This window comes from Dasypus novemcinctus, chromosome 18, assembly GCF_030445035.2.
Source record: "Dasypus novemcinctus isolate mDasNov1 chromosome 18, mDasNov1.1.hap2, whole genome shotgun sequence".
Lineage (NCBI taxonomy): Eukaryota > Metazoa > Chordata > Mammalia > Cingulata > Dasypodidae > Dasypus > Dasypus novemcinctus.
The window spans coordinates 67958368-67982187 of NC_080690.1; the positions used below are offsets into that span (position 1 = coordinate 67958368).

Consider the following 23820-nt stretch of genomic DNA (forward strand, 5'->3'; position numbering starts at 1 on the left):
GAAAAAGCCTGATAACTATTAGGGGCTAAAGCTTAATTAACTCCATTTCAGGTAGACACACAAAGTACTTCTAGCGACTCTGTTTTGAACTTTTAAGATGTACTTTATTTTTATTTTTTTAAAGATTTATTCCCACCCCCCCAGTTGTTTGCTCTCTGTGTCCATTTGCTGTCTGTTCTTCTGTGACCACTTCTATCCTTATCAGAAGCACTGGAATCTGTGTTTCTTTCTGTTGCATCATGTTGTGTCAGCTCTCCGTGTGGGCGGCGCCATTCCTGGGCAGGCTGCACTTTCTTCCGCACTGGGCGGCTCTCCTTACTGGGCGCACTCCTTGTGTGTGTGGTATTTTAAAAATCCTTTAAAACACTGTTGAAACTTCACATACTTTTGGGAAGCCCACACATCTGAGTTGTAAAGCGCCATGTAAGTTACAAGCCCCCTCTCCCCTCGCCCCCTCATCCCCCTTCCAGTCACTAACCCCCGGCTATTCATCTCCTTGATTCTCAACAGCAGAGATGAGTTTTGCCTGTTCTAGAATGTCTTATAAATGGAATCACGCCCCTTGTGCTCTATTGTGTCTGCCTGCCTCTGTCACTCAGCATGCTGGTGAGATTTGTGCACAGGCACAAACTGTCCATTTTCATTGCTGTATACTATTCGACTGTACGGAGACACCACAGTGTAATTATCTTCTACTGCTGTTGGGCATTTAGGTCATTTCCAGCTTGGGGCTCTTCTGTTACAGCAGCTGTGACCATTTACATGCATGTCTTGGTGAGCACACACACATCTCTGCTGCACACATACCTCAGAGCAGAACTGCTGGCTCACAGGGTATGTGTTGCTCAGCTGTAGTAGAAACTGCCAGTTTTCCATACAGCATTTTACTTTCCCTCCAGCAGTGGAGGAGAGTTCCGGCTGCTCCGTGTGCTCGCCAGCACTTGATATTGCTGTTGGAGGTACACATGCACAGGATTTTTTGCATGGTTTTAATAGAGCCTAAATTTTCCAGGGATGTAGCTATTCAGAAAATTGTACCGAATTTTGCTCAGAAATCAACCTAGGGTTATATAGCATTTCTGATCATTATGTCACCGCTGCCACCCCACCTCTGGTTTCAGTCGCCTTGATGGTCTCGCCCCAGCTGCCTGCACACACATATCCAAACACACTTGGCCCCTTGTCAAAATGTTGAAAATAACAAGAGTGTTGACAATCCATCGACTGCCTGGATTTTCTTACACCCAAACACATTCATTGGAAGTAGGTGAAAGCACGTGGCTACTTCTTTATGTTTTCTAGGGTAGGTGTACTAACACATTAAAAAATTTATTGTGGGGAAGTGCGTGTGGCTCAGGATGCTGGCGTTCCCCTCCCACGTGGGAGGTCCTGGGCTCGGTTCCCGTTGCCTCCTGGAGAGGGCGAGCAGACAAAGAAAACCACCTGGGGGGGGGGGGGAAATATAAATAAGTAAAACAATTTTATTGTGGAGTGTATACAGTATGTACACGTACATACATATGGACATATATGCATATATACATATGCGTAACACACCATTTACCGTTTCAACTCTTTTTAAGTGTACAATTCCCTGGCATTCACTACATTCACAGTGCTGTGCTATCGTCACCACCATCCATCACCAACAGGTTTTCATCGCCCCAGACAGACACTCTGCCCCCATTAAACAGCTAACTCCCCATTGCCCCCTTCTCCTGGTCTCTGGAACCTCTAATCTACTTTCTGTTTCTGGGGCTTTGCTTATTCTGGATAGTTCACGTACGTGGAGTCACACGGTGCTGGGCCTTTTGGGCCTGGCTTAGTTCCCTCAGCACGATGGCCTCAGCCTCAGGGCTCCTCCACGCAGCAGGTGCAGGGGCGCGTCATTCGCTTCTACCACGGAGAGCGTTCCATTGCCGGATATACCGCGTCTCGTTTATCCATCCATCTGCTGACGGACGCCTGGGTTTTCTCCACCTTTTGGCTACTGTGTTTGTCCCCTTTTTGGCATGATGTAGGTAGGCAGGATATATTATCTAGGTGTTTCATTTCAGGACAGTGATGGGGGTGTTTGGAAACACAGCCCGCCCTAAAAGGGGTCAGGGAACATGGGGTTGGGACCAGCTGGTGTCCCCCTATGTTGCAGTAGCCACCGGAACGCCACTCCTCTCAAGGGCTGGGGAAGAGTCCACTGTCTGGACATTTTGTTCATCCAGTCATCTGTGCTCGTGTCGCCCCCAATGCTGGGCTATCATGAGTAATGGTGCTGTGAACACTGGTGTACAAGTATCTGTTCGAGCCCCTGCTTTCAGCTCTCTCGGGTATCTACCTAGGAGTGGATGGCCGGGTCATATGGGAACTCTATGTTCAACTTTTTGAGGACCCACTAAACTGTTTTCCACAGAGGCTACACCATTGTACATTCCCATCAGCGACACCCAAGGGTGCCTATTGCTTCGCGTCCTTGCCAACACGCACTACTTTAATAATAGCCATCCCATTCAATCATGTTTTCTGAACCCCAGGAAACATAAGAAAAAGTGCTGCTTCACTTTTCATTAGGGGAAGGAAAAGGCAACTGGAACCACATTGAGATGCCACCCCTTGGCCATCACGAAGGCCAAATTAAAGAAGTGCTGAAATGTGCTGTGGGCAAGGCTGCAGGAGGCACACACTTACGTTCTGCCTGGGGGAATGGCAACTGGCATGCCGTCTCTGCTGAGTTGTGTTGCCATCAGAGGTGTCTTACCGGGAAGTGAATACCTCAGAGCTCAGCTCCTCAGCCCAGTCTAACACACTGGGAGGTGATCTTGCAGTGTACTTATGCTTACTCATTCTTTTTCTTAAAGGGGCCTCTCAATTTTGGGTAAGCTTCAGGCCCCCACACAACCTGGGTCTACCTCTGCAGTAAAATAAAAATGCAAAAATTAACCTTTGATCCAGCAGTTTGTCTTCTTCAGGCATAATAATGGTCTCTATTTATTGAGAATGTACAATGTGCTTGTGCCAAACATTTTACGTGTATCAATTCATTTAATCTGCACAATAAACCTAAGATGGAGGTGTTATCATCCCTATTTTACTGATGAAGAAAGCAAAGGTCAGAGCAGTTTTGAGGATTGCCCAAGGACACATGGCTGGCTTCAGAGTTCACACTCTTAACCAGGACATTATGGGCATTAAGGGATGAAGTTCAATGCAGCATTGTTGCCAGTCCTCCCAAACCGGGCACAACTCAAATGTCCTTGAGATCAGGACTGGGCAAATATGGCATATCTATCGAATGGAAGATTACACAGCCATTTAAAAGGTTGCCAATCATACATTCTTAAGTCAAAGTTACAGAATTCAGTCCTCTCTCTCTATGTAAGACATACTCTATTCTTCACTGACATGATATCCACGTACAATGTGTGTGTTTATACATATATACATATATACAGAGAGAGTGTCTTATATAAGGGGAAGGGAATAGTAGTAATAAAGATTCACTCATTCGTTCAACAAATGGCTTTGGGAATACATCAAAGTATAAAATGTACAATAGTCTGCTCTCATGGTGCTATTGTTCCAGTGGGGAGACAGTGAACAAGAGAAATAAGTCAAAGATTTGGGAGTTTAGAGGATGAAACGTACGATGGAGATATAAAGTTGGGAAGTGGAAAAGCAATGGGAGGTTTTCCAATTTTTAAAAGGTGATTTCAGATAAGGTCCCAATGAGGTGATATTTTAATAAAGACCTGAAAGAGGTGAGGGCTTGAAAAGGGCAGGCGTTTGGGACTTACAGGTTAATTAAGTTCTATGTGTAGAGAAGGCCTCTGAAAGGCTAAATGTTGACAGCAGCCACATGAGGGGCAAAGGATTACCAGGGACTTCCTCTTTCCATGTCGTAATTTATAAAATAAAATTATCTGAGATCTCAGGGACTCTGGTCTGCCCCCAAATTAACCCTCACCACCCTTTCCCAAGGGTCTTTCATAGCATTTCTCATCGCTTGTAATAACAGGTTTATTAAGTTTTCATTAACGCATCTCCTGTCCTAGACTTGGTGCCCAAATCTAGCTGTCGCGTCTGAGCTTCCCGCTGTTACTGGTATGCGCACAGCTCCCTCCACCACAGGGCCTCTGAGCGGGTCGTTCCTCGGTCTCGCCTTCTCACCCTCCGGCCCCTCCTCTGGCACCGCTTACCAGGGATCTCCCAGTTACTGTTGTGGCTCCCTCTCCAGGGCAGGGGAGGGATCTGACATGTTCATCGTCGTGACCCTCGCAGAGCCTGGCACTTGATGCTGACTTAGAGAAGGCACGAGTTTCATTGGCAGGGAGGAGGATCCAACCAGACCAGGCTTCCAGGAGTCACCGTCCAGTGCCTGGCACCTTCTTCATGGCACCAGGAACGAGGGGGCGCAAGCAGAAAGGGCTTTAGCAAATGAGGTGGAGGTAGAAAGTGAGGAAGGTATTTCCTTTCCCTGGGAGGAAACAATTCAGGCAGACGGAAACCGAACCAACGGCCGAAGGACCACCGAAGAGAAGTTCCACCCGTTAGGGCGCGGCGCCTTTAAGGCTCCCGGAAGCGGGGCGGCGGGACCGGAAGTGACCCTCTCTATTGCTCCGACTCACGTGGTGCGGGCGGGAAGTGACGCGCGCGGCCCGGGAGGTGCGGGCGCGGAGGCCGAAGGAGCGGAGTCGCGGCCGCCGCGGGGTCTTCGGGACAGGTGACCGGGGAGGGGGCCGGGAGCGCGCCCGGGGAGGGCGGGGCCTGGAGCCTCACGTGGGGGGAGCGGGAGCAGGCGCGGGCGGCAGAGCAAGCGGCCCGCGGGGGCGGGGCCAGAGTACTCTGCGGGGGGCGGGGACAGGACGCCCACATGGGAGGCTCGAGGGGCGCTGGCGGGGCGGGACGTCGATGGGTTCGCTGGGGCGGGCCGGACCATGGCGGGGGAGGGCACCTGTGGGCGGGGCCGGAAACTTGTTCCTGGGCTGGGGGCGGGGTCAGAAACTTTTGCCTTGAGCTGGAAGGAGGTCCTGAATGTTGGCCGGGATGCCAGGGGCGGAGCCAAGGACTGACGTCAATGTGAGGGCGGGGCTACAACGTGGCCGGCAGCCAGGGGGCGGGGCTTGACAGTACTGGGGGTGGGGTCAAAGTTTTGCCTGAGGCGGGGCGCGGCTAACGCGTTTTGGCGGGGGAAGCCGGGGGCGGAGCCAGATGGTGACGCAGCTAGGTGGGGGTGGGAGTCGGGGCGTGGGCGAGTCAGGGGCGGGGCCAGAGGACGCGAGAAGGCGGGGCGCGTTCAGGATGTTGCCAGGGGAACCAGAGGCGGGGCTAGAAGTTGGTGGTGAAAGCCGGAAGGTGGGCCAGAGTAATGACGCAGGGCGGGGGCGGGGCCAAGTGGTGCTTGGGCGGTGAGGGGGCGGGGCCAGGGTATTCCCTGGGACCGAGACGTCCCGGGCCAAGCCTTGGTGGTCCCGACCGAGTTGAGGCTGGAGCTTCCCTGGAAAGCCGAAGGCGGGCCCAGCAAGCATTGCCGCGCTGGGGTGCATCAGGTGCTCATTGGAAGAGCTGGGCCCGGTCCAGGAAGCCTCACCAGTGGGCACCGAGCCTGTTTGAGGATCTTTGCGGGGTGAGGGATCTGGTGGCGGAACCTTTCGCAGAACACTGAGGGGAAAGGGGCTAGGACATTCCTGAAGGGAGGTGGGCTTCGAATGTTCTCCGAGGAGTGGGGCAGCAAATAGGAATAGAGTTCGAGCTTTTTCTGTGTGTGGGGAGTAGGAAACATTTCTGAAGCTTCCTTGGGAGAGGGGTAGAGCTAGAATGTTCCAAGGGGTGGGAGCTGGTCCAGAATGGATAGAGAGGATGGTGGGGCTAGGCATTTCTCCCGCCGTTTGGGAGAAGAGAACCACAAGTTTTCCTGAGAAAGGGGTGTGGGCAAACACCTTATCTTAAGCAGTGCAGTGGGGCCATATACTTTCAGAGTGGATAGTCAGTATGTTTACATGGGACGTGGTGGGAGCAAAACGTTCCCAAGGGCTGGAGCCTAAATCTTTCCAGGGAAGGGGCAGGGCTAATAATTCAAGAAGAGTGTGTGAGAGCCAGGGTTAGAATTCTTCTGGGGTGCAGGTGTTTTTGTGCATGTATGAGAAGCCCCCAGTATAGGAGAGGAAGGAGCAGATTGAGGGGCATTAACCTTAGTCTTTCCTCTTCCCTCTGCCCTCAGGAACCCCCAGTGTTGCCTTGAAATTCTGCAGGGGAGGTGGGCTGGGTCCCCCTCCAGCCAGCGGAATGGTGAGATGGAAAGGGGGGTCCTTCGGGAGGGACGTTTGGGAGGAGGGGACCCAGGGGCCAGACTCTGAGACCCTGGCTTGAATAGCACTGGGGTGGGTAAAGGTTTTCCGTCTCCCTCACCTCCGTTCTCCAGGCAGCCACACTGGATCTGAAATCGAAAGAGGAGAAGGATGCCGAGTTGAACAAGAGGATCGAGGCCCTTCGGCGGAAGAATGAGGCCCTCATCCGGCGCTACCAGGTGCCCTAGCCCCGCCCTGGGAGACCCCATCCCCTCTCCTCCCCGCAGTGAGTTTCCCCAGACTTTCATTTTGACCATATCCTCCCTGCTTAAAACCTCATGGCTCCCCATTACTCCCAAGAGGAAAGCCAAGTGCCTTAGCCTGACATTCCTTCCCCCATTGCATCATCCGCTCATGCACCGATACTCAGCAAGGTTTCACTCTGCTGGGTGGTAGGGGCCCACAGTCCAGTGGGGGAGACAGACTCATCCTTGGTCAGTGACGACCAGAGTGGGCAGGGCTGGGGCGGGGGAACCCAGGGCCTGTGGGACCCAGCCAGGGGGACATTAGGGAGGACTTCCTGGAGGAGGGGGCTCTGAGGCCTGAAGGGTCAGTAGATGTTAGCCAGTTGAAAAGGAGAGGAGACCGTGTTCCAGGCAGAGGGAACAGTGTGTGCAGAAACTGGGAAGTCAGCTGTGGCTTAAAGTTGCTTCGGGGTCACCTAGCAGGCAGGGTGCTCACGGCGGGGTTACAGGGGTCAGAGGCCCAGATCATGCAGCGCTTGCATGCCACCAGGCTGAGAGCCTGGGTTTTCTCCAGAGGGCACTGGGGAGCCATGGAGGGCTTTGAGCAGGGGTGGGGGCCAGGTCAGAACAGCCTTTTAGGGAGACCTCTCTGGCTGCTGTCTGGGAGGTGGCTGGGAGGAGGTGATAGTGGAGACCAGAGACCAAGGAGGAAGCTGGGGCCTGGACCCCAGGGGGAGGGAAAGTATCTAGCCCAGGGCGGGCATGAGGGGATGGGGAGTAGGGGATGGACTAAAGAGATATTCAGAGAGCAGAGTGCAGGGGTCTCTGCCATAGGTGATGGGGTGACTGGCAGGGCAGTCCCTGAGATGGGGTCCAGGAGGAGGAGTGAGTTTCATTTATTCATCTTCATGCATTCATTCATTATTTTAAAAAAATGTTTTGAATTTCTCTTGTGTGCTAGGCACTGTTCTAGGGTCTGGGGATGTTGTAGTGAACAAAGCAGCCATCCCTGTCTCGGGGAGATTCTGCTGCGGTGCAGGAGGCAGACAGTAAGCAAAATGCACATGGTGCTGGTAGTGACGATGTGCAGTGAGGGAAAACAGGCCGGCGGAGGGGAGAGAGGATGGCAGGGAGGCTCGTGTCTGTAGGGTGGTCCAGGAAGGCCTCACCGAGAAGGGGGCATTTGAGCAGAGACCTGCGGGAGCTGAGGGGTGAGGGAGCAGGGGTGTCGGCAGAGGGGACAGCCAGGGCAAAGGCCCCAGGCAGGGCCGAGCCGGCTTCTAGGAACAGCGAGAGGCTGGGAGTCAGGGGCCAGAACCCCTAGGGCTTGTGGACTGACCCTCCTTTGGGGAGGGGTCCCCCAGGACGGTTCTGAGCAGAGGGTGGGGGAAGACACTGACACGGCCAGCTGCAGCCTTCTCGTCGAGGGCTCAGGAGAGAGGCCTGGGCTGAGGCCGGCTCTGGGAGGTGTTGGGGAGTTGTGGGAGCCCGTCCAGCCACAGAACCGTGACCTGTTCCATCGCCCTCCTGCCCCCGCTTTTTGCCTAGGAGATCGAGGAAGACCGCAAAAAGGCTGAACTCGAGGGGGTGGCGGTGACAGCCCCCCGCAAGGGCCGCTCGGTGGAGAAGGAGAACTTGGTGGTGGAGGTGGTAAACCCAACCCTGGAGTGGGGGGGCTCTGAGGACGGGAGGGGAGAGGCCTGGGAGTCCCCCGCTGTCCCAGACCTGTGGGTGTCCTTGTCCAGGCGGCTGCCCTCCCCGGGGCTGCCTGTCCTCATCTCCCTGCCACAGGGACTGTACTTTTCCCCACCCCCTCTTCCAGGAGAAGGGCCCGGGTCCCTCCCGGAGGACTCCTGGAGCCCCTCGGCCCTCAGGGCCCAGCAAGCGGGGCCGGACACCCCCACAGCGGGGAGGCCAGGCAGGCACGGGCCGTGCGCCCCGCAATTGGGAGGCCAGCCCTGGGGAGCAGCCTCAAGGAGGAGCGGCGGCCCGGGGCCGGAGGGGCCGGGGCAGGGGGGGCCCCCATCTCTCTGGAGCTGGAGATGCTTCGACTGCCGACCGCAAATCCAAGGTAGGAGCAGGGCAGGGGTTTGCAGCCTCTGGCTGAGGGTCTCCGTTGTGTTCTTTTATTTTTATTCACATCCCCAAATTGACCATCTTCCCATTTGTCCATCTTCTTGTGTTCCTCTTACTTTTTCTCGGCCCCATTCTTTTTTTTTTTTTTAAAGATTTATTTATTTATTTCTCTCCCCTTCTCCCCCCCACCCCGGTTGTCTGTTCTCTGTGTCTATTTGCTGCGTCTTCTTTGTCCGCTTCTGTTGTCAGCAGCACAGGAATCTGTGTTTCTTTTGTTGCGTCATCTTGCTGTGTCAGCTCTCTGTGTGGGCGGCACCATTCTTGGGCAGGCTGCACTTCCTTTCGCGCTGGGCGGCCCTCCTTACGGGGCGCACTCCTTGCGCGTGGGGCTCCCCTACGCGGGGGAACCCCTGCGTGGCAGGGCACTTCTTGTACGCATCAGCACTGCGCATGGGCCAGCTCCACACGGGTCAAGGAGGCCCGGGGTTTGAACCGTGGACCTCCCATGTGGTAGGCGGACGCCCTAACCACTGGGCCAAGTTTGGCCCCATTCTCTGGCTCTTCCTCCTCCTCAGTCTCCTCTCCTCCTCCTCAGTGCTCAGGGCTCTCTCCCTGTCTCTCTCTGGTGTGTGCTTGTCTGCACTACCACCCTCTCTGTCTCCTCATTTTCTGGCGCTCTGGTGCATTTTCCTGCGAACAGGCTCTTTCTGGCATACGTGAGTGCTCTTACTGTTGCTCACTAATAGCAAAGAGGTTTGTGGGGAGTAATGATGGATGTTCTTACTGTAACTCCACCCCTGCCCCCTTGAGCAGGCAGGAGGCCAGTAGCCTAGTGATTTCCAGCCTGTGATAGACTTGGGGGCACCCTGGTTCTACTAGTTGAGTATCTTTGGGAGTGCCCTTCTTCTTTGTGAGCTCTTGAGTTCTCGCTCTTAGATAGAATGATAACTTATTGTAAGCATTTTGTGACGTCAGGCACTGCAGCCCTCCACAGGGGGCTGGCACAGAGTAGGTGCTCAGCAGGCGTGGCTTGTGGAGGTTTATTCCTCACATCTGCTAAGCTGTTGTAACAAAGACACCCAATATACCATGGCCTCAACAAGAGGGAAGTTTATTCCCGTCTCAAATGCCGAGCCCGGTGGTGAGGTAGCCCAGGTAGGGAGGACCTGCTCTGTGACATCACTCAGGGGCAGGTTCCCGCTTGCTTGTTGCTCAGTCATCCCCGAGGGCCTGGATGTTGTCTGCCTGGCCAAAGCTGGGGCACTGACGCAGGTGAGGTCCGGTTTGGGGGAAGAGGAAAGAGGAATTCCAGCCCAAGGGTGGTTTCCTTTTCTCACCTCTCCCATTCTGTTGGTGAGAACTCACAGCTGGCCAGGCCTAGCTGCAAGGGAGGCTGGTAACTGCCGGTGTTCTCTCCAGCCAATTGGATGCGTGCTTGTTAACAGCTCTGTTGCCACGGCGGGAGGCGGGCGCGGTGGCAGGGAGTTAGCAAGCCGTCTGCAGGATCATCACTGCCGGTGTTAACACCTCTGTCCCTCCCGCAGCACCCATGGGCCTTAGGGTCCTCAAGATCACCCCCAGGCTTGGTGACTCGCAGGAAGACTCTCAGGACCCAGCAGCTGGGTCACAGTTACGGCTAAGGTTTATCACAGCCAAGAGATACAAGACCCAGGCAGCAGAGGCAGAAGGCGTGGGGGGCAGAGGCCGGACAAAACCCGGCACGAGCTCCAGGAGTCCTCCCCGAGGAGCTGCACGGCGCACGCCTGATTCCTCCCAACGTGGAGTTGGGACAGGGAGTGCCAAGTGGTATCCATGGGTGCGCTCGTTAGCCGCTCAGTGCCCAGGGTTTCTGGTGGGGGCGCACACTCTTCCTGGCACGCCCCCCAATTCTGGACCCCCTGGAGGAAGGTCGGTGTTCAGCAGGCAGTCTTGGCTGGGGGTTCCCCTTACCGGGGAGCTGTTGCCTGGGGACACCCTGAGGGCCACGCTCCCTGGCACCAGCTGTGGCCCCGCCGGGCGCACAGGCCCTCGAAAGGGAGCAGGCTCCGCTGACTCTTGCTGAGATGACAGCAGGCCATGGGGCTGAGTGGGTCTTACTTGGGGTGTCTTGGTTTTTGTCTCCTCGCCCAGGAGTGGGAGGAGCGGCGCAGGCAGAACATTGAAAAGATGAACGAGGAGATGGAGAAGATCGCAGAGTATGAGCGGAACCAGAGGGTCAGTGTTGCAGGCGCCCCTCGAGGCCGGGCAGGGCTGCCTGTGCCTTATGAGCTGCCAACCCCCCGCCCTCTGTGCCTGCAGGAGGGGGTGCTGGAGCCAAACCCGGTGCGGAACTTCCTGGACGACCCTCGGCGACGCAGCGGGCCCCTGGAGGAGCCCGAGCGGGACCGCCGGGAGGGCAGCCGCCGGCACGGGCGCAACTGGGGGGGCCCTGACTTTGAGCGGGTACGCTGCGGCCTGGAGCACGAGCGGCAGGTGGGTGCGGCAGCGTATTCCGTCTCAGCTTCCTGTGGTGGCTGAGTGCCGGCTGTGTGCCAGGCACAGCAGTGGATGAGACGGGCTGGCCTGTGATGTGGCGCCTTTCTCGTCTTCGCGCTGGCATCATGGTGTGGTTTTCACGGATTTGACATGCGCTCTCTTTCCCACGGGGGCTGCTGATGGAGATATTTCTGGGGCACCCAGCAGGTGCCAGGAGCCGTGCAGGGAGTGGGGGAATGGCCAGGGAGAGGAGGGAGAGGCACTTCCTCGCACGCGTCACCCCAAATCAGTCTTCTCTGTGGGATCTTGTTCTGTGATTCTGTGATTCTGACCTTATGGCACATTCTGGAGGTTTCCTCCTGTTGCTGACTTTTGGAATGTTCCCTGAGCATCTGCTAGGTGCGGGCCACCGTTTTGGGTGCTGGGGATCAGAGTGGAATGCAAGGCAAAGGCCTACAGGAGTTTATTCTGGCAAAAGGAGACTGACAGTAAATTGCTAAATAAGTGACTATGTAAGGTGATGTCAGGTAATGGCACATGTTGTGAAGGGAGATAAGCTGGGTGAGGGAATAGAGAGGGTGCTACCAAAGAAGGGGACACTGGGGATGGTGTTTCTGAGGAGGAGCGATCTGTGCAGACCTAGTTTTACCTAGTTTTACTCTGCCCTGTCACCTCTTGTCTGTGTGATCTTGAGCAAGTGACTCCACCTGTCGGAGCTTCCAGGATGTGGGGCGGGGTGGGTGGGGTTGAGGCCCAGCGCCCTAACTGCTGTTGGTTGGGGCTGGGCCAGGGCCGCCGGGCAGGCCTGGGTGGTGCAGGTGACATGACGCTGTCCATGACGGGCCGGGAGCGCTCGGAGTACCTGCGCTGGAAGCAGGAGAGGGAGAAGATCGACCAAGAGCGGCTGCAGAGACACCGAAAGCCCACTGGCCAGTGGCGGCGTGAGTGGGATGCTGAGAAGACTGATGGGATGTGAGTCTCCTCCTGCCTACCCCCCCCATGTGGCTCCTTGACCTTGACTTCTAACTCCTTTAACTCTCTCTGGTTTCTTACCCTTTGTATCAGCTAGTGATACTATCGTCATAACTATGTAACAGCCACCAGAACTCAGTGGCATAAAAGCATTTCCGTTCCGTGTTCGTGGGTCAGACAGGCTTGGCTGATCTAGGCTGGACTTGAAGCTGTGGCTCTAGCTTCACTTGGCTTGCTGCCGCAGGTTGAACTCAGTTCTGCTCCATGTGTCAAGGCCTTGGCAGAGGTGCAGGAGGGCAAGTGGGCGTACAGCATCATTCTCTTTGCTGATACCCACCTGGCTGGGGTGGGGAGACCAACCACCCACTCTAGGGGATGGGACTGCACAGCAGCAAGGGCGTGGCTATAATGACTCAGAGTAATTAGACCTTCTACCTGTCCTTCCACCTTGCCCCACACAACCTGAATCCTTGAGCTTCCCTCCATGCCTTGCCATCATCTTCTTTTTTTTTTTTTTAAAGATTTATTTATTTATTTATTCATTCCCCCCCCACCCTGGTTGTCTGTTCTCTGTGTCTTTTTGCTGCGTCTTCTTTGTCCGCTTCCGTTGTAGTCAGCGGCACGGGAATCTGTGTTTCTTTGAGTCATCTTGTTATGTCAGCTCTCTGTGTGGGCGGCGCCATTCCTGGGCAGGCTGCACTTTCTCTCGCACTGGGTGGCTCTCCTTATGGGGCGCACTCCTTGCGCGTGGGGCTCCCCTACGCGAGGGACACCTCTGCGTCCATCATCATCTTATCCCTGTGGCTTTATTCCCAAGTGTTACTCCGTCCCCAGAAAACATCCTGTCTGTCAAACGCAGGCAAAGGCGTTGTTGGCTCACTGCCAGGAGGACCACCTTTTTCAGCGTAGATTAGAGAAGGCTCCAAAAGAGCCAGTGAGGTGGCGGACTTGGCCAGTGGTTAGGGCGTCCGTCTACCACATGGGAGGTCCGCGGTTCAAACCCCGGGCCTCCTTGACCCGTGTGGAGCTGGCCCACGTGCAGTGCTGATGGGCGCAAGGAGTGCCATGCCACGCAGGGGTGTCCCCCGCATAGGGGAGCCCCACGCGCAAGGAGTGTGCCCCATAAGGAGAGCCGCCCAGCGCGAAAGAAAGTGCAGCCTGCCCAGGAATGGCGCCTCCCACACGGAGAGCTGACACAACAAGATCACTCAAAGAGACACAGATTTGCGTGCCGCTGACAACAAAAGAGCCAGTGAATGGCAGCCTCCTGAATCAGCACCTTTCGGTTTCATTCCACCCCATCCTTCGACATGTTGGAGTGCTGCATGCACCTCTAACCTCTCTTTTGGCTCTGGCTGCAGAAAGGGTTTTGTCTGTTGCCTCTGGTCAGGTGCACCTTTTTGGATTGTGAACTAAGCTTGTGCAAGTGTGAGAAATAACTTGCATAGATACCGAAGCTGGCCTTTCTAAGGTGTAGACAGCTGTGCTTCTGGGGAGACGTTATCAGGATTAAGAATGAGCAAGTAATGGTTTTTCTTTCATTTTCCTGAAAGCAGTCTTCAGCAAGCCTGAGGAGTGCAAGTGTGTATTGATTTTATCAGCCACTGTTGATGGAGCCTCTCCTATGTGCCATGGACAGTTCTAGGTGATGGAGATACAGCAGTGAACAAAAGGTTTCTGCCCTCATGGAACTTATAGTCCAGAGGGAAAGATGGGTAGTGACTAGATACGATGCCGGACTGAAGAACAATGAAGCAGATAGAGAGGGATGGGGTTGTTTTGGATTTGGGGGATGGTAAGGAAAGGCCTCTAAAGCAAGGGGGAGGTGGGGGAGCAAGCCACTATCATACCCAGGGGGGAAGGTGCTCCAGGCAGCAGGAGCAGCAGGTGCAAAGGTCCTGAGGCAGGAGCCAGGTGCTGCAGGAGCACTCAGGGCACTGGAGAGGTAAAGGAGAGCCATAGGCAGTGAGGTCAGACAGGAGGCTGGGAGCCAGCTCATGTACTCTGCAAGGGTCCTTGGTGACCACCTCAAGCTTTTTTTTTGGGGGGGTCAATTCCGAATCTTTCTTTTTGTATTTGTCGCTGTGTTGTCTTACTTGTGCTTCTTCTCCACCATTGATTCCCGTCCCATCCCCCTTCTAGTCAGGGGCCCCTCTGGTTGATGACTCTCCTGTGCTTGATTCTGATGCTCTCCCTCATCTCTCTCCCCTCCATTCCCTCGGCTGCCTGCTCATCCTCTTTCTCTCTCTCCCCAGGTTCAAGGATGACCGAACCCCTGCCCTTGAACCATCCCACCGCTATGGTGAGTGGGGGTCCTCTTGTCTGGGTGAGGCAGCCGGCTGGGCTGTGGGGTGGAGGGGAGGCTTATTTCCCCTCCCCGCTGACTCCTCCTGGGTTCTCTTGTAGATGACCAGGCCTGGGCCCGGCCCCCTAAGCCCCCCACTTTTGGGGAGTTCCTGTCCCAGCACAAAGCTGAGGTCAGCAGCCGCAGGACAAGAAAGAGCAGCCAGCCGAAGGCCAAGGCGGCCCCCCGAACCTACAGGTGGGGGTCCAGGCCCTGCCACATTCCCACCCGGCTCGTCGCTCCTCTCTGCGCGTCTATCTGTCTGCTCTGGCCCTCTTGTCTCTCGTCTCTCGTCTGTAGCCTGGGTGCTTGGTTTGGGGTTCTGGGTCTGGGTCTCCACTTGACGCCCATCTGTCCCGTCTTCGCTGTCTCCCCTCCTGCCACCTGAGGCTGCACACCCTGTGCCCTCCTGCCCCCTGGCCCAGCAGGCCAGGCCCTGCGGGGTCTTCCTCCTGAAGCCTGGGCCCGCCCTCCCCTCGAGTGAATCTCGTGGAGTAGGGGAGGCGGTGGGCCCCTTGGTCCCATCTGCTGGGTCTCACGCCCTTCTCTTCCAGCGACCACGATGACCGCTGGGAGACAAAGGAGGCAGTGTCCCCAGCACCCGAGCCCTCCCAGCCCTCTCCCCCCAAGGAGACGCACACACAGGTGAGGCCGGCCTGGCACCTCGGGTGTGGGGGTGCCAGGGGTGCAACCCCTTCCCCTGACCTGCCTTGTGTCCCTGCAGCCACCCGAGGCCCCTGCTCCTGCCCACCGGCCTCCCGAGGACGAGGGGGAGGATGAGGGGGAGGATGAGGGGGAAGACGAGGAGTGGGAGGACATGAGCGAGGACGAGGAGCAGGAGACTGCGGAGGAAGAGGAGGAGGGCGAGGAGGAAGAGCCCGCGCAGGGCCAGCAGCCCCCAGGGGCTGACCCCACGGGGAACCCCGCCAGCGTGCAGGCTGACAGAGCGCCTTCCGGGCCCCAGGAGCCCCCAGCCCCTGCCACGCCTTCCAGCCCCTTCTCGCCACCTGGGGGCCACCAGCCCGTGTCCGACTGGGGTGAAGAGATGGAGCTGAATTCGCCCCGGACCGCCCACCCGGCTGGCGCCCTCTCTCCGGGTGAGGCCTGGCCTTTTGAGAATGCATGAAGCCTGTGTGTGTGCTCGAAGGGTGGGGGCAGGGGGCCCTGGGGGGCTGGGCCCCAGGACCCCACGTGCCCCACAGCCCTGGCAGCCAGGGCGGGCATCCCTTGCTCCCTCTGTGTACCGTCCATCCCCAGCACCCCCAGATCCTGCCTGGGGCCACTCCCAGCCCCCTCCCCAATAAAGAATTCACATCCTCAAATGACATTCCCCCAAGTGTGTCCTTGAATCCCCTCTGGCTTCCCCAGGGCCTTTTCTTTCTGGGAGGAGGGGCCTTTGGAAGGGAGGGGCCTTGACTCGGCCTCCGCCTTCCCCAGGAGGTGACCGGGTGGCCTCTGCCTCTCTGGAGAGTGGGCCCAGCCTCCCCGGATCCCGGACAGTGGAAGAGGAGGAGGGGCCTGAGGCTGCTCCAGGTGGGGGACTAGACTTGGTTAGGTGGTGGCAGGTGGTGGCAGTGGTGGCATCCCCCTGCCCCAAGGCCAAGGGGAGAAGGGGCTAGGGGGAGGGGCAGTGGTAAATGTGGGGGCACTGCTAGGCTGCTGGACTGGGGCTCGGAGTGGGAGGCCAGTTCTGGGAGACCAGTTGAGGGCGTTGAGGGCCAGCCTGAGGGGAGGATTCAGATAGAGGTGGATTCAAGGTCAAGGGGGTGGGGCCAAGGGAAAGACTAGCCTTTGGGGGCCAAGGGAATGGGTGAGGAGGTGGAGCCTTGGCACTGGTGGTGTGAGGCAGAGGGGGGATCTGGGAAAGCAATCTCAAAGCCGGAGCCTGGGCCCTGGGGAGGGGGGAAGGGCGGGGGAGCAATTCGAACCAGCATGGGAAGGTGGGTCAGAAATTAGAATGGGGGTGGGGGTGCAGAGCGAGGGGTTGCTTGTAGTAGGATTAGTGGTGATCCTGAGAAGGAATAGGAAATGTGGATGGATTAGGATTTGGGGATCGAGCTCAAATTCGGGGCCAGTGGAGTGGGTGTAAGTGGCTGAGGCCCTTCTCTTCACCCCCACCCCACGGGAGGCAGGTTGGGAGGCAGGGACCACCTCCTCCCCCCAGGAGTGCAGGTAACTTGGGGGCAGAGCTGAGCGGGCCTGGTCTGGGTGGTGGGCCAGGGCCGCAGGTCCTTGCAGGGCTCTTTGGCTTGCGTCTGGTGCCAGCTGTGAGCTGAGATCAGGGCAGTTTAGGGTGGTGGGGTGGGGCCCAGGCACCCTCTGAGCTGAGGTCAGCGCTGAGTCTAGGGAGCTGGGGTGGGGCCCAGGGCGCGTTGATCAGTGCTGCTGCGGAGGTTGGAAACTGCATGTCGGGGAGTGGACTGCTTCAGGTCCACTGCGAGGACTCAGCAGCCCTGAGGCCCATAGACTGCTGAGCTTGCGGGACTCGATGGGGTAGGGTGGGGTGGGGGGTGTATACTGGGGGGGGGGTTTGGGAGAGTGTGGCCCCTCTGCTGACCGCCCTTTCTCTCCCCAGAGGTGGGCCCTGATGGCCAGGAGACGGCGGAGATCACCAGCTTCCAGAGGGTGCGTTTCTGCAAGGCGGTGGCCGCCGGCCCGGCCCCGGGGGCCGCCCGCTGACCGCGGCCAGGGACCACAGCCTCGGCGCTCTGCTCTCACCTCCCGCAGCCTAGCTCCTCTGTGCTCTGCTTCTGCCACAACTCCAGCCAGGAGAGGGTTAAATGTAAGGCGGGGAGGGGCCAGGCACAGCGGCGGGGGCTGGGGCCAGGGCTAGTGTCTAAAGGTGGTGAGGACACCGTGGCACCAGGGTGGTCCCAGGCGCCCGAGCCACCCCATGCGGGCCGAGCTGGGGAGATGCCAAGCGCGGGTCCTCGGGCCGCATTTCCCCCCTCCAGGGGCTTAGAGCTGGGGCTGGGCAGTTAGCCCGGGGCTCTGCCGAGGGACTCAGCTCCGCCCACCGGCCCGTCTCATTGAATGCAGTGTTTCGCCACCCGTGGAGCGGTTTCTGGCGGGGCAGGCGGGGGTGCTGTGCTTGCGGGCTGCCCGGAGGCGGGAGGAGGGAGGAAGGGGTCTGTCTCCTCCACTCCCCTGACTCGTCTCCTCCCCCTCCTCCCGCAGGCCTCCTCGAATTCCTGAAGATGCTGTTGGGGGCGCCTGGAAGCACCCCCGCCTCGGTTTGGCGGAGGGCAGCAGGAGGGGCTTTATCTCGACCTCCGACCTCCAGGCTCTGCTTCCTCCTCCCGGAACCTCCTCGACCGCTTGGCTCAAGGGAGAGGGAGAGATGGAGGGTGGCGGGGAAGGGCGTGATTGGGGTGTGTGGGGCGGCACTGGAGCCCCGGGGCTGAGGTTAGACCGACCAGTGGACTCCAGAGGGGGCGGCAGGAGGCGGGGAGGCGAAGGCGGGGCCCGGGCCCTGGGAGGTGGGGCTAGGCTGGGGGCGAGGTTAGGACGCAGAGCTGGGGCCCCGCCGGCGGGAGTGGGTTTAGGTAGGGGTTCAGAGTGCGGGGGCGTGCTGGGGACCCTGGCGCAGGGCGGGATGAGGAGGAGGGAAGGGCGAAACGCAGGTGAGAAGTTGAGGCCGGAGCTGGACTGGGGTCGAGTACTGGAATAGAGCCCGATTCCAGGCGTAGGGGAGTTGGGAGCTGGAGGCAGGAAGGGGGGGGGAAAGAGCGGGGAGGGTGAGCCAGGGGTGGGGTGGCCGGGGGGAGCGGGCCCTGGGCGGGGCTCGCACTTAGGAGGCGGGAGTAGGGCACGGGGCGGGGGCGGGGCCTGCGGGGTGCGGGGTGCGTGCGTGCGGGAGCTGGGCCCAGGCCTGCACTGGAGGCAAAGGGGCTGGTCGCTGGGGCGGGGCCATGGGCGGGGCCATGACCATGGGCCAACCTTAGCTAGGCCGAGGTTGGCCGGAGGCTGGGGGCGGGCACAGAGGGGGCGTGGCATGGCGGGGCAGAGCCAGAGGGCACTTGAGGGGCGGGGCCTCGTGGCCGGCCAGCGGGCCGAGTGGGCTGCGGGGATGCGGGGCGCGGGCTGCGTGGGCGGCAGCGGCGAGAGCCCCGCGGGCGCCGGGCTGAGCGAGGGCCCGCGCGGCCGCTGGCTGCGCCTGGCGCCGGTCTGCGCGTACTTCCTCTGCGTGTCGTTGGCCGCTGTGCTGCTCGCCGTCTACTACGGCCTCATCTGGGTGCCCGCGCGGCCCCCCGCCGCCCGCGCCGCGCCGCCGCCCAGCGCCGCGCCCCCGTGTGCCGCCCGTCCCCCCGCCGCCGCCGCCGCCACCTGCCTCCTGGGGGCCCCCGGCGGGCCGCGACCCCAGCTCGAGCTGCCGCGGAGCCGCCGCCGCCGCTCCAGCGACCCTGGACGCCGCCCGACACGCAGACACCCGCCGGAGGCCGCGGCGGTGCGGGGACCCGGGTAACCCCTCCCCGCGGGCGCCGGCCTGGCAGAGCCCGGGCGCCCCGCCGCGGACGCGCCAGCCCGGTGGGCCCGGCTCCCCAACACCGACACGGCTCCGCGCCTCCCGGGTCGGCCATGAAGAAGGGGGCGGGGGGCGGGCTCCGGGCTTCGCCCCTCGCAGCGCCTCCGCCATCTGGCAGGCTTCATCCGGACCCGAGCTCCCCGACTCTCCGCCTGTAGGATTCTGAGCACAGAACCCATAGCCGGCTCCTTTTCCTCTGAATCTTCGTGTCCACCTGTCCATCTACAATAAACTCCGTCCCCGACTGCTTCCTACTGTGTCGTGCTGTCTTCCGAGGTACCCCCCTCTCCCCCCGAGTTAATAAGGGGAAGTCCTTTCTGCGACCTGATCTTTGTCTCTCCTGCTCTGGGTGGGCTCTTTGGGCTTTTCTTCTCTGGCGAGTGGGTGGGGGAAGGGCACTAACCTTCCGTCGCCCTCACGTACTTTTTTGAGTTGGGGTGGGGAAAAGATGCTATCTGCACCAGGGCAGTTGAAGGTCAGACAGTGTGAAGGACCTCCCAGTGTTCTGCGTGCATGGGGTAAGGGCAAGAGCCTTTCTGCCGAGAAGCTGAGGGTTCGCCCTCCCAGTCCAGCACAGTTCCTAGCTTGGAGACAAAATAGGGTTGGAGTGATTTCTGGGAATTGTCTTATAAGTCACCCATAGGTCTCAGGCCTCAGGATGCTGCTGGGAAGGAAAGATGCCCGCCTTCCTGGGGTAGGAGACGAGGGTGGAAAGGAGCGGAGACGGACGGGGTTGTGTGCTGTCCTGGAAATCGCCGGGTTTTTGAAGCGCCGTGTTGCCTTTGAAGATGCACACAAGTCCCCTGGTCTTCAGTCAGCCAAGGCCGAGAAGGTCGGGCCTGGCTCCTGCTGAAGGCCGCTGAGGCTGTTTCCCACTCCAGCCCTGCACTGGGTCTACCTGGCAGTCAACATGCAAGAACGTTTCTGTCTAGCCTCCCTCCTTGGACTGTAGCCTTTCCCAGGAGAGTGAGGCTGAGCTTCCTCCCTCAGAATAGGACATTTCTGGATATGGTCTGGGTTGGGAATGTCAGCCACTCTGCTTCCTGGCAGTGACTTTGGGGACAGATAGTCCAGGTTCAAGTCCCAGCTCTTCCATGCACTATATGTGTGACATGGGGCAGATTATACAATCTCACTGGACCTGTAAAATGAAGATGATAAAAATACTTACAGATTTCTCTGAGGAATAAATAAATCTATGATCTCAAGCCCTTGTAACAGTGTCACATGTTCTATCTCTCCATCCACTTCCACCCACTCAGGGCTTTGAAAGCTGCAGCTCGGATCCCAAGAGGTTAGCACGTCAGCCCAGGGCCCTGAACACCAAAAGCGTGGGTTGGAGGGGCCTCTCCATCGCTCTCCTCACTGCCCCCCTCTTTCTAGTTTCCAGCTCTCTTCTCCCAGCCCCATTTCCCAGATGTCTCCGTTCCTCTCCCTGTCTCCCTCCCCGCTCCCTCTCGGCTCTCTCCCTTCCCCCAGTCCTGTGCTCTCTCAGGCTCTGTCATCTGCATGTGCCTCTGTCCCCACCCGGAGTCCGGGTCTCTGTCCCTCACTCTGTATCTCTGTCTTGTCGCTGTTGCTCTCCCTCCATTTCTCCTTCCCGTTTCTCTCCCCCAGCAGCCCCAACCTGCCTGCCTGGCCCCCGCACCGTTTCCCCTGCCGCGGACCTTTCCAGCTCTCCTAGTCTCCATCCCCTTCCCCACCTCTGACTCATTTCCTCCCCTTTTTTGGTCTCTCTTCCCTTCTCTCCTGTTTTTCTTGGTCTCTCTTTTGGTTTCTCTCTCTCAAACTTTCATTTCACAAATATTCATTGAGCAAGTCTTGTGTACCAGGCCTATTTTAACCACTGGGGACACAGCAGCAAACAGAACAGGCAAAAATTCCTGCCCTCCACAGAGTGGACATAGTGGGAATACGGATAAGACATGGTTAATAAACTAAACGTATGCTATGCCAGGTGTAATGAGCACAAAGGAGAAAAAGCGGGCAGGGAAAAGTTGATAGCAGTGGGGGAAGAGCTGGTTACTGTTTTTATAGAGTGGACATGACATTTGGATAGAGCTGGAAAGAGGTGGCAGGGGCTGGGGTGGGCTGAGGCCCTCCAGATACCTGGTGGCAGCAGGAATGGCAAGTGCAAAGGCCCTGAGGCTGGAAGAGGCCCGTGTGGCTGGAGCAGAAGGATTGAGGGGGAGAGTGGGAGCAAGTGCGGTGAGATAAGGGGACCAAACATGGACCACAGGGAGGACTTTGACTCTGACCATAGGTGAGGTGGGAGCCATGGGAGGCTTCGGAGCAGAGGAGTGACATGAGCTGACTTAGGTGTTATCAGAATCCTCTGGCTGCCACCTTGAGAGTGGACTGGGAAGGCCAGGGTAGAGGCCTCGAGCCCAGCGAGGAGCGTCTGTCATGACCCAGAAGCGGGATGCTGGTGACTGGACTAGGATGTGGCAAGGGAGGAGGGAGAAGTGGTCAAAGTTGACCAATCAATCTATATATCCATCTACCTACCTTCTTACCTATCTTTCATCTATTTTGTAATTGTGGTAAAATACACATAATAAAAAAATGACCATTTTAAAGTATACATCGCAGTGGTATTACGCATGCTCACCGTGTGTGCAACCATCACTACTATCTAGTTTCAGAACATTTTTATCACCCTAAAAGGAAACCCCTCAAGCAGTCGCGCCCTATTCCCCCACCCCCGCCCCTGGCATCCACTCCTGTTCGTCTCTGGATTTGCCTGTTGTGGAAATGGAATCCTACAACACGTAACCTTTTGAGTCTGGCTTTTATTCAGCATCAGTGTTTTCAAGGTCCATCCATGTGGTAGCATGAATCAGAGCTTCGTTCCTTTCTGTGGCTGAAGAATATTCCATTTTACAGATGCACCACCTCTTGTTTCTCCATCCATCAGTTGGTGGACACTTGGGTCGTTTCCGTCCTTTGGCACTTGTGAATATCTGTGTGAGGCCTTGTTTTCAGTTCTCCTAGGAGTGGAATTGCTGGTTCATGTGGTAATGCTTTGTTTAACTTATTGAAGAACCGCCACACAAAATCTGTATATATTTTGAAGGAAAAACCAACCAGATTGGCTGTGGGGTGAGAGGAAGAGAGAGGGTCAAGGCTGATGCCAAGGTGAGCCTGAGCCCGGGGGTGGGTGGTGGCGCCTCTCGATGAGGCTGGAGACTGGGGGGGCATCAGTGTGAAGGTCAGTGCGTTTTCCTCTTCCCCACTCGCCACGTTCTCTCCCCCGTGTCTACCACCCTCACTCCCTCGCAAACAATTCTAATTTCATTAAAAAGGGACACTTCCCTGCCCACCCCATATCTCTGAGGTTACCACTTGTAACGGTTTGGGGGTACCTCAGATTGATTGCTGCCCATCCTGGGTTTCAGGATCTCAAAAGGGTTCCCAAACTCTCCTGGAACCTCCCATCTCTGCCAGTCTCCATATCCATAAAAGGCGGAAATAGTCTGAACAGCACAGAGGGGTTGTGAAGTTTCAAAGCAAGACCTGTTCGAGGGAAGTGGATGTGGCTCAAGCAATTGGGCACCCGCCTGCCACACGGAGGTCCCATTTTCAGTTCCTAGTGCCTCCTAAAGAAGATGAACAAGACAGCGCGCTGGGGCGGTGAGCTGACGCAGCAAGACGACCCAACCCTAGACAGTGGCTCTGAATCCATCAGTGGACTGTGGAACCCATGAGGACAGGGCTGGGGCTCTGGAGGTTACCACTGTGTCCCCAAGCACTGCCCAGCACAGGGCAGGGCCCCAAATGGCCTGGGGGAGCACCTCCTTTTGCAGGCTCGCCCTGTGCAAAGGACTTGGCACAGGTCTTTTTTTTTTTTTTTTTTTTTAAGATTTATTTTATTTATCCCCCCACCCCTGTTGTTTGTGCTCATAGAAGACTCAGGGAACTGAACCTGGATCTCCCATGTGGAAGGGAGGTGCCTAGTGGCTTGAGGCACCTCCACTCCCTGCTTGTTGTGTCTCTTTGTTGCGTCAGCTCACCATGCCAGCATAGGGCTCCCTAAACTTGTAGGCCAGGTGCTCATGACCCCAGGACCCACGAGGTTGTCCTTCTCATCCCTAAGGGACGCCTGGTCCTACCAGCGAAACAAAGGGTCTCCTTCAACCTGATTGGATCAGCATGGGTCACATGAGAATCTCTCGCTCAGTGCCTGAACCAGGGGACTGTCAGGTGCTGCTTGGTTAAGACGTGAGGTCCTGAGCCACTGGGCTGGCAAGGGGAGGCGGGATTACTTGAAAGGTGCAGTCCAATCAGGACCCAGCTCTGGATCTGGCCTCAGCCAATAGACGTCCCAACTCTGCAGCCAACGCAGGGGCTGGCGCTGCCAGGAGGGGGCGCCCGCGGGCCTTCGGCTTCCGGCATCCTGCCCTCGCCGTCCATAAGCAGAATCGCGGCTTTCCAGTCACAGCAGGAATATTCGGGGATGGTCTTGTGAGGGGCCTGCTGATAGAATTGTGCATCCCTTATCCGCAATGCCGAATTCCAAAAATCTCTGACAACCAAAAAAATTGGGGTACGGGTGGGGTAATTTTAGCCCAGTCTCTTATGGTGGCAAATTAACTAATATGAGCTGTTTTTACCCTTTGTTTCCTTTGGTGTGAGTGTTCACACATTATGCTGCAGAAATACTAACATGTCTGATGGGGGTGAGGGTTGCCTCAGACCCCCTGGGAGTGTCACATAGTACATGGCATTTACTTAGAATTTCCTTTCTAAAACCAAAACCATTCTGAATTCTGAAACGCATCTCTCCCAGGGACTGTGGACTTGTAGTTTGGCACCCTTCCATACCTAGATTCATTTAATTATTTGCTCAACACTTATTTAATAGCTTTGGGGAGGAACTAATTTTCCATTACAATTTTTAAAAAA

General features: G+C 57.4%; 2 protein-coding genes and 1 long non-coding RNA gene across 4 annotated transcripts; 2 read left to right on the forward strand and 1 right to left on the reverse strand.

Moving 5' to 3' along the window:
- Positions 1-1461: 1461 nt before the first annotated feature.
- On the reverse strand, positions 1462-4636 carry LOC111760231 (uncharacterized). The gene is made up of 2 exons (XR_002793988.2): positions 4191-4636; positions 1462-2905 (listed from the first exon to the last, which is right to left on the reverse strand). It is a non-coding gene; the product is annotated as an uncharacterized lncRNA (long non-coding RNA).
- CCDC9 (coiled-coil domain containing 9) lies at positions 4596-15712 on the forward strand. 2 transcript variants are annotated; one of them, XM_058280485.2, is made up of 13 exons: positions 4596-4714; positions 6212-6279; positions 6413-6517; positions 7485-7572; positions 8072-8170; positions 8346-8594; positions 10730-10813; positions 10898-11071; positions 11865-12046; positions 14302-14348; positions 14453-14588; positions 14945-15035; positions 15115-15712. In XM_058280485.2, the coding sequence occupies exons 3-13, from the start codon at positions 6492-6494 to the stop codon at positions 15514-15516; spliced, it is 1578 nt and encodes a 525-aa protein (XP_058136468.2). In that variant the 5' UTR covers positions 4596-4714; positions 6212-6279; positions 6413-6491; the 3' UTR covers positions 15517-15712. The 2 variants fall into 2 exon arrangements, with proteins under 2 accessions (XP_058136468.2, XP_071065455.1); XM_071209354.1 differs by lacking the exon at positions 7485-7572 and having other exon boundaries at positions 8072-8173.
- A 645-nt stretch (positions 15713-16357) lies between these two features.
- On the forward strand, positions 16358-19164 carry INAFM1 (InaF motif containing 1). The gene is made up of 3 exons (XM_071209355.1): positions 16358-16883; positions 16966-17015; positions 17568-19164. The coding sequence occupies exon 3, from the start codon at positions 18385-18387 to the stop codon at positions 18853-18855; it is 471 nt and encodes a 156-aa protein (XP_071065456.1). The 5' UTR covers positions 16358-16883; positions 16966-17015; positions 17568-18384; the 3' UTR covers positions 18856-19164.
- Positions 19165-23820: the final 4656 nt, after the last annotated feature.

Bases quoted from the DNA above. Each gene is read 5' to 3' on its own strand.
- CCDC9 (XM_058280485.2), top strand. From the start codon at position 6,492: ATGAGGCCCTCATCCGGCGCTACCAG. The intron at 12,047-14,301 runs GTGAGTCTCCTC...CTCTCTCCCCAG, and splicing joins GCTGAGAAGACTGATGGGAT to GTTCAAGGATGACCGAACCC. The intron at 15,036-15,114 runs GTGAGGCCGGCC...GTGTCCCTGCAG, and splicing joins CCAAGGAGACGCACACACAG to CCACCCGAGGCCCCTGCTCC.
- INAFM1 (XM_071209355.1), top strand. From the start codon at position 18,385: ATGGCGGGGCAGAGCCAGAGGGCACTTGAGGGGCGGGGCCTCGTGGCC.